We start from the raw sequence: 12,064 nt of genomic DNA, 5'->3' as shown, positions 1-12,064 counted from the left end.
TTATAATCACAGCATACGCATAAAAACAAAAAAACGTCCTTTGTAAAAACGCTTCAATGTAACCAGTGCTCGACTACAGTAAGCTTTTCCGCCTCACCAAGTAACACAGCCTGCTTAACGATTTAGCCCGCAAGGTCTCTGTGTTGCCTACACTGTGCACCACTTGGTCTACTTAATAAGAAACGTAAAAAAAGGGAAAAAGGGAAAAAAAAAGAAAAAGAGAGGAAGAAGTTACGTAATGCATGATGGTGGGCTTATTCCTTATAGTGGCTTGCCTCGCGAAGCCGTGCAATTTTTATTGGCATATTACGAGGCGATTGCCGCGCATCAATACATTCGCAAGGAATTACACCAGAACAAACTTGTTTGCTACTTCCCATTTCCGAAAATCGCATGTGATTAAAGGTTACCCTGTGAATTGGCTATGTGGGGCGATGTGATCCCAATACAAAATTAATTGAATCCTTTCTTAGAAGCGAAGGGATGAAAACTGCGGTTATTCCAAGAATAAATACAAAAACCAAGATGTGATACTGTGGCGGACAAGGCTCAATCACACGTTGCTCACTATCATAATTTGCTTTAAACGTTTTTGTGTTCATGCTAATTAAAAATTATACTTTCGTTTTTTTGGTTTGCTTGAAATTTGGTCGACTTTATTGTGTATATTAGGCCTACTTGCCGGTATGGACAGTCGAGTAAGACTAGGCCCAGTAGCGGAATAAATCGGGGTCTGATGGAGCTTTCGCCCCAGGCCCACCTGAATATGAACGCCTTTACAAAAAATAAGCATGTTGACCGCAAACGTCTGCAGGTCCGTAGTTTGTTTGTAAAATCTTTACTTGATTGACAGGCAAGTCCTGCATAGGCCGAAATACAGATAGACATGAAATTTACAGTATAAGCCTATGCAGTAGTACAAGATAAAAGCAATAGTAGGAAAACGAAGCACCTCAATGGTTAACTTTAGTTTATTTCTATATTATTTTGCAAGTTTGATCTTGCTTCTTTAGTTGTTATTAGGCCTATACGAAATACTTAGTTTATGAAACTTTGTACTTTGTCATTGTGTAGGAAAAGCCCGTAAACAATTTCTTTGATATAGTAAGCGATGAACGTCATAGTGAACGAGATTGCCAATGGTCGATAGCTAGAAAAATTCATTTCATATTTAGTTGTCCAAATAGGTAAGTCCGTCTTTTTCCTATTTTAGGGAATCTCTGTAGAAGTCCGTATGATTTCCGTCTTTTATTCCTTCCCATTATTGTTCGAACTAAACTATTGCAGTCATGATGCAGTGTTGCCATTTGCCCGCCTTTGTGAATATGAATACCTACGAATACTACGGTATGTCGTGTCCTGTGCAACAGCTCGGCATAAGAGTGCTTTGGTCGAGTGGCGACTATGGCAACTAACGGCTAGAGAAATTTTATTAAATTCCCAACTATAGTGGGAAGTGTGGTGCCTGCACACAAGACTACAAGAGGTTCATCAACGTGCACGTCAAACGTTTTTAGGTTCACGCCAATTTATCAATCAATCATTTATTTTATTTTTCGTTAAAAGTGCGGTGGGGGCGAAAAATCAAGTCAGTTGTTACTAACACGCGCCAATGAACAGGAAAACGTGACAATGCCGAAACGTTTTAAACGTGCTCAAAAATAACTAATAATTGCTGCTGGTAACAACTAGCATGGCCACGAAATCCATAAAATATAAGTTTAAAAAGCGAAATTAAGCAGACGAGCAGGCGGTGTGTTTGTACAGCAGGAATTCACATCAATGATAATCTTTGGAAGATGTGATGACAATACTCCTCATTGCATGCGAGATGGAACTTTCTCTGGTACATATAGACAGTGATGTATGGAACAAGATGCCAATGTTGTCTAATAGATGGTAGTGCTGAATGTAAACCCTTCTTGTTCTTGAAGACTTGAGTGGCGCTTGTGGTGACTTTTCAATCCAGTAACTGGTTTCAGTCTTTTATCTTGAAAATATGTAAAAGGAGTGTGCAGTAATTGCAGTAAATACCAAAAAGATTTATGTACTAAGTGTTGAAAATTTACTGGTTACTTAATAGATAAACAGCTTAACGTATAATTTCCGTAGTCTTATTCAAAATTTTCCAATACCATCATCTTACCAAAGTGCTTTATCAAAAAGTACTTGTCATGCTGGATGCTTATGTCTAGAGTTTGGCAACAACAAATCTGGTGGCAGGGGTTGAGGAAAGCAACAAGTGAATGTGTATTAACAATTCTGTGAGATCTCGTCAACACGATTACAGTAACAGTGTTACTAAATGTTGCTAACATTGAATGTGACTTAAAGCCAGCAAACTTCCATTAATGGAATACTATTGAAAATATATACATAATATAGAGAAAAACTGGAACAAGGGTTTCCAAAAATTTTAAAAACGGTAATAGCAGGCTGATAGGTCTGTAATTTTTGCAATCCTTGACATCACCCTTTTTATAGATTGGAATCACCTGAGCTACCTTAAGAGCATCTACAAAAGTCCCAGTGGATAACGATGAATTGATTGCAAGAGTAATTATTGTTTTTTCAGGCATCCCTGTATAGTGGCTTAACTAGAAGGCTCTGAAATGTAAATGGAGAAGAAGGGATTTTGTTTAACAAGTTATCTGCAACAGATGAGAAATAATAATTGAAATGATTTGCAATTTTCAAGGGATCTGTTACTAGTTCACCATTTGTTTTAAAGACAGAAGACTTTTGCTTCTTTACTTTTCCTAGTAAATTATTTTTTATTTTCAAAGTTGCTTTAATGTATTTTTTATTGTGGTTAAACAGATCCTGGTATTAGTCCAGTTTGTTTATTTAATTATTTGCAAGTTTCTCTCATAGATTTTTTTGTTGGAAAGGTAATTTAGTTTATTCTTTGGATTGAGCTTTCATTAGAACTTTCTATGGGCTAACTTTTTCTCTTGAGTTCTTGTAAGCCAGGTGTAAACCACGCTTTTAATTTCTTGGTGGCCCTAATATGATTCTTAGCTGGTTTGCAGGGAAGCATTGTTCAAAATTTTCATAAAAGTTATCAGTAAATTTGCTAAAGGCACTATTAACATACACATCTAGAAGTATTTCAAGGTTATTCATATTTTGTAGATTACTCGTGAACTGTGATATGTTGGCTTCATTGAATATTCTTTTAAATGAAGGCTGTTGGTGGAAAACTGTTTTAGGTGAGCCTAGGCTAAAGCATTGAAAAACTGGTAAGCGGTTAGAAATAGTCTACAATAATTCCACTACTGAATTCTACGTAAACATTATTAGTCCAAATTTGGTCAATTAATGTTGCAGATGAATCAGTAAATCTTATAGGTTTATTTATTAAAGGAAAAAAGGAGAGTTCAAGCATAGTTTCAGTAAACTTCAATGAGTTAAGGTTAGTCCAGTAGTGAGCGAACTATGTGGCGTAAAATACGTAAGAGTTTGTGTGTTATCTGCGGCGCGTTACACAGGCTAATCTTGTTTTGCATGTCAAACAAAGTTTAAAATAATCAAGTAAAAGTAAACGAAAACTGAATTACTACTTTTACATGCACCTCACGTACCACGCATACTCTTGCTCATTTTACGTTCCATACTCGGCTGACGTATGGAACGCAAGAAAACAAGAGAAGATATAAGTTGGCACTCTGTGGTTACCTTTATTTTTGATTCTTCTACACGAGCATTCGCAAGCATAAGCTTGCTTCTTCAGGTGTACTATGAGATGGCAAAAGATATTTCAAAATTGGTAGTTAAATATCTGCTTGGAAACAACAAACGCAATTGTGACATAATATCTACATCGATCCAAGCAATCACAAAGAAAAAAGAGCATCGCTCATGCTTTTTCTCTTCTTTAAAGAAAAGAATGCGCTCGTTTGCCACTTACTATCCCATTCTTTTTAGAAATTAAAAATATTTTTACTGCGGCTTATTTTTGAACACCAATCACATTCACATGTACCGAAGTTGCATTGTAAAACGTGTGTTTGATTGCAACTGTAATTGCTTATCATTATTAGTTATAAATGTTACATGAAATTTCATTGATTTTTGTTTTGAATAGCTTTGTTTTGGTCACATCTGTCACATAATGGTAATGTAAAGTAAATTACGACACTGTGATGACAACTTGGCACATTTATGTGAGTCTCTTTATCATCTCATTACACACCACTCTCATTGACCATTGTTGTCAACTTAAAAAACAAAGTGTTTATATCAAACCGCCATTACATGGTTCTGATGCGCTTAGTGTTACGTATTGTATGCTATAACTTAGTGGAGCGAAAATTGTGCGCGAAATTAGTGTCAAAGCAGTCATTTTATTATTCACTACATAAACCTAAGGTCTTAACGGCAGTCCAAACATCTAAAAATTATTTGAAAGCAACCCTTTGTATCCATTTTGTGCGTTTACAGCATTGTTTGTGCTAAGACAAGGAGAGACGAGCGAATAATTAAATCCTTAAAAAGGAGCGCTCAGGCCCACCTGTGCCAATTATAATCATGCTTCTGCTGCAAATTTATCTTCTATTAAGTAACATTGATTATTGTGAAGGTTTTACAAAATTGGTCAATCACTCAGTATGAAAGTGACATATGGCAATGTATGTAACATAATGTAGTAAATTTCTGGCTTTGCAGGTGTTTTTTGCATTGATCTGGCATATCTGTTTCTGAATTCCTGTGTTGTAGTCAGACTGCAAGGTTTTTGGAAGGGGTAAAACGCATGGGAAGAAATCTGTTCCTTGCAGAGTCAGAGTTGATTGATGGTCTGGCTGTACATAGTTCGAAAGAGAAATGTTCTGTTGTGTTAGAATTGTTTTAGTTGATGAAACCATCCTGAAGCAAGCGTAAAAAGTTCGACAAATTTCTGGCAACTTTTGGTGGTGCTGCTGTATGTGTAGTGCCTGTTAGTGTGTATATATGTTTTTCTAGCTTTTCTAAAAATACAGGTAAAACATAAATAAACGGTCAAAAACCATTTTTTTAACACCTAGCACCCCACCAAATCAAAAGGCAAATAAAGCGCCCATATGTGCTTGTAAAAAGACCTAATTTCTTTGTTAATTTTGGTATAAAGTAAAATTACTGAAAATGCAATTATTCAAAAAATTCCACTTCCAAGGGGCTCCCTGAAATTTTGCATGACATTTTATTATGCCTTACGCTGTTATTTCATGAAATCCTAATAAAATCACATATAAACGAAACTCTTGAAATAGAACGTTAAACTCAAGACTGGAATTTTTGGCAAATTAATTCATTAACTTTCAATTACGTTTTAGGCTAACCCAGCAACATGACCTGGAAGTTTTGAACAGCTGTTTACTAGCTGTACATATTTGATGTGGTGCCCACTTTTTGTTTTGGTCTCCTAATGGGTTGCCAAAGTACAACTTGTGCATCTTTTTGATATCTGAAGTGATAATTTGTTGCTTGCCTTTGATTGTAAAACTACCACAAATATAACAAAACAGATCGGGATTGTTCTTGCACTGTCTTGACATAACAAAGGCAGAATAGCAGTCGATCAAAATATGGCACAAATAAATCTATTGAACAGTATACGTTACTACAATATTAAGTAAAATCTTCCATTAACAAACATTGTGAAAACCAAACAGTTCATTTCAAATTTTCTGCTGCAGTGCTATAAGCACTATCTACATGTGGAATTAACTGCTCAATATACCATTTGTTTTGCAAAAGGTTGGCAAACGATTCTCCCTATAATACGGTATTATAGCATAACAACTAAAAATTTAAAATGCAAATATCTCAAACCTGATGTGCTAGAAACAAAATAAGGGCATTGTCGGGATCAGCGTCAAAAACCCTTCAAGAATCACCTAATCGCATCTCCGTTTAAAATTGGCTGTTGACCATTGATACCATGTAACACAAAATTTGTCCATGGGTTAAAACTATTATTTTCTGATTTAGTATGGTCTAAATCAGGGGTGGGCAAACTACGGCCTGCGGGCCGCATGCGGCCCGCGGTCCCATTTTATGCGGCCCGCCGACACTTGCAGAAACTCCTACTCATCACTTATTGTTTTAATTAAACAGGTTACATGACAAAATATTATTCCCTTTACGAGTGTGTTTTTCTCTTCACTTTCAGAGCGTAAACACACACACGTCAGTCGCGCATGTATTGCAACATGCTTTCAGCAACTAGCCGTACACTTCTCACGCATTGTTTGATTCAATTGTTTGATCATGAAATACAAATACGGTAGCGGCTACCGTAGGCCTTTGTGATGAAGATTGCGTAGCTTTAAACGTAACTGAGTGTGAAATGCAAAAATTGTGTTTAATATGAATATGCGTTTATTTACACACCGGGTAAATTTTCCTACTTTGTAATGAGAGTGTGCGGCCCGCCGGCTGCAACATTTTTTCTAATGCGGCCCTCAGTACAAAAAGTTTGCCCACCCCTGGTATAAATCAATAAAAATGAGCATTCAAAAAGTTCAAACTTTGGTTCTGACTTTATGAGATTAGTTTATTGGAATTTTTTGACTAGTTTTGCTTTTTTAATGCCTTTGCTTCCACTATATTTTTTTGAATCAATAGAATGGAGTTAAATCTAATTTTAGTTGTTGTTGTTGGCTTTGTCATAATGAAATAATAACAGAAAATGTTGTTTCCAGAATCTATTTCTAAAAAATTACATAAAGAAGAAAAACACATGTATGCAAGGCGATTTTGCTACACAAACACGAGACAAAAGCCTTAAGGCCTGGTGCTATAGGTATTTATGCAAAACTGTTACAGAGCAAACCTACGCTGTCACTTAAAGCACTCAAAACTTATAACTTAATCACAAAGAAACATTTTTTTGTGATTGGCGACGATATGTGAGTTCACTTTCACGTAAAAGGTTCCATATATATTCCCCCATCATATTTTCGTTGTACTGTCCTTGATAGCGTTCCTCAAAATACCTGATATCTTGATGAAATCTTTCACCTTGTTCTTCTGAGTAGTCCCCCATGTTATCCTTAAATTCATCAAGATGAGCATGTAGTACGTGTAGTTTCAGCGACATCCTGCATCCCATCCTCCAATACGCATCCACAAGTTCATCGACAAGTTCCCTGTAATTCTCTGCCTTGTGATTGCCCAGGAACCCGTTAACTACAGAAACGAAAGAAGTCCAAGCTCTCCGTTCAACCTCAGACAGCATCTCTGGAAAATTGATGGAATTTATCAGTCGCTTCACTTCATCTTCTTCATCCAGTAAGTCCCATTGCTTTAGTCTGGAAATGAGTAGCTCAGCATTCGACTTTGTCAATGACAGTTCCCTGACAAGATCGTTCATGTCTTCTTGGTTGGGGTAGTAGGGACACCTTTCACCGCCAACTCGGTGTTGAAGATAAGCAACTGATGCATCCGTTTCTGAATCTGTAGAGAGTGCATCTGCTACGAAATGTTCATCTCTCAAGGGTGGTTGTGGCACAGGCATGTCAGTCGTGTTATGGGGTACAGGTGCAATAGATGATGGAATGTCAGGGTAATTGATGGAAGGTGCATTCTTTCCCTTTCGTCGTTTGCTTGGATCCACCATACAGAAGTAACAATCTGTGAGATGGTTTGTGGGCTCACGCCAGACACGGGGGATAGCAAAACGCATTGCCCTCTTCTCTCCCCTAAACCAACCTTCTAGAGTACGACGGCAGTATTCGCATATGACGTGTGGTGCCCAATGTTTATCTTGGTCACCGACTGGCATGCGAAAGTATGCATGATAGGCTTCTTTCGCACGCCTGCAACTCTCCAGACAGTGCTTTTTTGCAAAGAACTCACCACACACATAGCAGAAGGAATCTGCTGAGTACTTGCAACCACGGCGAGCCATACCACACTTTTAATAATGGCGATAGAATTAAAAAATCTGTAAAGATTCAACAACCGAAGTTATGGTGGTATAACTAAGATTTTTCATGTTTTTTCGGCATAAGCAAACAGAATATAGCAATTATTTCCCAAGGACAAAGAATTAATTTTTTTTGTTACATAGTATAATTAATTAATAATAATGGATTATGGGATTATTTTGACCAGCTGTAATTTTAAGAATAATTTTGCTTCAAAGTCTTTTCCTTATACCTTCCAATTTTTTACTTTTGTCAATACTACTCAACTCTAAATCAGAACTAAATAAAATGAGCTGGTTTACCAACCTAGCTTATATGTAAACTTTTACACCAAAACTCTTAACGAACTTAACTTCAGGTTGCTGTGTTTACAATTTATACAGACCAAGCATAACGCCCTGTTTGTGACAAAAATATTGAAATATGATATTCGTGTCCACACTTTGGTGGTCTTTTACAAATAAAACAAAACTCAGTTTAGTACACTGATTCGACTTGTCCCATCCCTGTCCCTGGTATTACCGTTTTTGTAGCCTTCTACACTTTGTAGCCTTGGTGCTTCCCTACAGCATACGGGTTCATAGTCAGACAACCTAAATTGTTAATCCATTATTCAATGTAACAGTTGATGCTGCCATTAGTTCTGCTAAGGTTAAATTCTTGTTGCTACTTTGCTTGCCCTTGTTGTATAATGTAAGCTAATGTATATTTTTTTTGTTTTGACATTTTTATGTGCTTTCCACTAGCAAAGTCTTATTATTTGATGTGAATAAGCTTCCTACCTAGTAACGATGTCATACAAGCAATCTGGGAGAATGAAATCAGGATATGAAGCTAATAAGTATTCTGAACACGATGACCGCAAGACGGGATCAGAAGGATTCAACTATTCCAGGCTTGGAGGTCGTGGCCGTGGCAGGTCAAGTAATCGTGGAAGATATATGAGAAGTGACACCAGATCGCAGAGTACTTCATCCGGAAGTTTTGCTAGAGGAGGAAAGTATCAACCACGTCGTGGCAACAGATCGAGTCATAGAAGACCGTTTTCAAGAGGGCGAAATTTTCCAAATAGAAAATATATTAATCCGGATGCAAACACTGACAACGATGGTGATGTTGATATGCAAGGAGAAGGTGAGGGTTCAGGTCGGTACAATCCCTATGCTCGGCCACACAGACGTGCTAGATTTGTTCGTAGAGATGACAACCCGAGTCAATCATGGCACAAGATTATAATAATACATGGTGCACTTTATGACGAAAAGTGGCTAAGAGAGGAAATCTCAAAAAATGCTTTTGTTGAGTATCAACCTGTTCAGTATCACCTCGACGGAAACAATTCTGCTTTCTTTCTTGATGATCATTCAACAGCTGAATCCATACGAAATTGTAGTAAGAAAATTGTGGCCCCTGACGGGACAAAATTAACCATTTATTTGAAACCTGCAAAAGATGCACCTTTACAAGAAAATGACATTACTTTATTGAAGGAGGTGCTAAGTGAAAGGTACAATTCTACTACCAAGCATCTAAGTTTATCTTCTTTATTTTTTGATGATAAACTTAAAAATCAAAATGTCAAAATTAAAGTTTCATCACCTGTTCATATGTATATTGTGACGAAAATTATAGCCGAAAACATTTCAACCTTAACTTCACTGGACATGACTGACAGTGGCTTATTCAATTTGGATGGGGTGAAACATCTTGTTCAGCATACGCCTTGCATAAAACGTTTGAACTTATCCAAGAACAAAATAAGCAGAATGAAAGAGCTGGAAAAAATCCAAGGTTGGGATTTATCTGACTTAACACTTGACCAAAATCCATTATGCGCTGAATACAAGTCGAAAGCTGATTACATTCGAGACATTCGGGAATGTTTTCCCAACCTGCAAATTTTAGATAGCCATCCACTACCTGCACCAGTGAAGTTTGATGTTGATAAAACTCGTTTGCCTACTTCTGTTCCTGACTTCATGCCAACAACTGGACAAGACATTATAAAACAGTTTATACAGCAATTCTTCAAATGTTATGATGAATCGAGGTCACAGTTGTCAGAAGCATATCATGAAAACTGCATATTTACTTTGTCACTTCCCCAGTCTCCACGTGGCCCAGCATTATCTCATTACTTTTCTGTCTCTAGAAATCTAAAACGTATAAAAGACACTGCAAAAAAGATTTCCACTGTCACAACATCAAGAAATGATGTCATATCGCTTTTGGTAAAGCTAAACGGCACAACACATTATTTCAGCAGCTTCTCAGTAGATGTACCTCTGATAACTTCGACTGTTGTCAACTTCATTGTCCGAGGTGTTTTCAAAGAGAATGGGTCTAACGGTGTGTTGAGGTCTTTCTCAAGAAACTTCTTTTGTCAGATTTCAAACACAAGTTTGCAGATTGTGAATGAACAATATTTTCTTCGCAACCCAACATCAGATGAGTTGAGGGAAGCAAAAACTTATGCTTCTAAGCAAAAGTCATCTTCCAATGTCAGTCAACAAAGTGAAATCCATGTTAAAATGATATCTTCATTTGCCAAAGAATCTGGCATGAACTTAAGTTTTTCTGAACAATGTCTTAAAGAAAATAGTTGGAACTATGAAGAAGCGGGTAAAGTTTTTCTCATGCTGAAAGAACAAGGAAAGATTCCTTTGGAAGCATTTGGAAAGTAGTTAAGGGTGAGGTGATCAATCTGTGAGGTCAATAAAACAGACTCGTGTATGTCAGCCTGGAGTATAATAATACTTTTTCATTTACAACGATTCTAAATTTGCTTTCTTTCTTGTTTGTTTTTATACAATATTCTGAGCAGTGTGCTTATGGTTTAAATTTAACTTTTTAGTTAGATTCAGTTGTCATTATTATTTGATATGAAAGTTTTAAAGAAACAATTGTAAATCTAGGCTTGTCAATTGATAGATGTTGGTTTTCAGTTTGGTTAAAAACATCGTTACTGTAGTAATAACAGATTTCCCCTTTTTACTGTAAAGATTCCATTTGTATTTTGCTATATTTTAGAGTTTTGGTAGGAATATTATCAACTCCACATCATGTATTCTTCAGTGATGTGTGTCACCTACTTAAAGAGTATGTTTCAGATGTTTTCTTTTCAGTTCGATTGTCAATTAACATGGCATGGCGTTAAAACTTTGTAAATTACAACGTAAATTTAAGTGCTTATCCGCATGTGAAATTTTTTAAAGCCGTCACTGTGCTCTGCTGATTTGCGTCATGTCATTTGAGCAATTGCAAAAATCCTGTTGTTCATCATAAGTTTTATGCATATTTCACTACTTATTTGAGCTTCAGTCCCTTGGCAATTTTAACTAGTCCCAAAAGAATGGAAAACGATGTGGTCTAGGAATATCATGTGTTCTCGGATAGAGAAAAGTCATACTACGACGAACCCCGTTCGAGCACCAACGGTCAAACTTTGCATTCATTTACCTATAAAATCATTTTTAATTTTTTCTCGAATTTGGCTCGATTTGACAGAAGCACTGAAACGACTAACTCCTTGCCCATAGACATAGAAGATAGCATTTAATGGTACAGTACAGTAGACAACAGTTAACATTAACATATCCGCCTCGAGCCAGCTGATTTTGGATGTAATGATTTTGATGTTGGCCAATACACAAACTATAGTAAGGCTGGTCAGTAAACGGCGCCATTGTAGCGATAGGGCTCGCCTGCCACTTGATAAAGCCGTATGAAGAAATCAGCAGACTCGCACCTCGGTAGTTATTATCAACGGTACCAGTATATACATGAATAAACTGCGTAGACTTGGCATTCGAGGTGCCTGCTTGAAGTGGCGGCGGCAAGCTACATCATGTCGTAAAGACGCAAACCAACGCCTTTATAAATACTACATTTATATGTACAGTATTTACAAAAGGCATTGCGCATACTAATTAAAATTATATTTCCATATAAATCGAGGAAAGCAGTACAGCCAATAGTGTCACTTTTAAAAGCATAAGCATAATGTTTTTTTTCATCAAATAAATTACACAAATTCAGCACTGAGTGAAATTTTATTAGGTTTCCATACTGTAATAAATCTTACTTTGTGTGGTTTTTACAAAAATTACTGCAATGACGCGAAGACCCGCTGGTTGCAGGAGTGATAAAAAAAT

The 12,064-nt window shown here is 36.7% G+C and overlaps 1 protein-coding gene across 1 annotated transcript; it reads left to right on the top strand.

The window, feature by feature from the left end:
- Positions 1 to 8,064: 8,064 nt before the first annotated feature.
- On the top strand, positions 8,065 to 11,195 carry LOC143459865 (nuclear RNA export factor 1-like). The gene has a single exon (XM_076957170.1). The coding sequence runs from the start codon at positions 8,702 to 8,704 to the stop codon at positions 10,592 to 10,594; it is 1,893 nt and encodes a 630-aa protein (XP_076813285.1). The 5' UTR covers positions 8,065 to 8,701; the 3' UTR covers positions 10,595 to 11,195.
- The last annotated feature ends 869 nt before the right edge of the window (positions 11,196 to 12,064 follow it).

This window comes from Clavelina lepadiformis, chromosome 5 (assembly GCF_947623445.1).
Source record: "Clavelina lepadiformis chromosome 5, kaClaLepa1.1, whole genome shotgun sequence".
Lineage (NCBI taxonomy): Eukaryota > Metazoa > Chordata > Ascidiacea > Aplousobranchia > Clavelinidae > Clavelina > Clavelina lepadiformis.
Note: the sequence above shows the minus strand (reverse complement) of the source record. Positions and strands in the feature narration are given on the sequence as shown.

What these genes read in the sequence shown, in the direction of transcription:
- LOC143459865 (XM_076957170.1), top strand. Translation starts at nt 8,702, where the DNA reads ATGTCATACAAGCAATCTGGGAGAATGAAATCAGGATATGAAGCTAAT.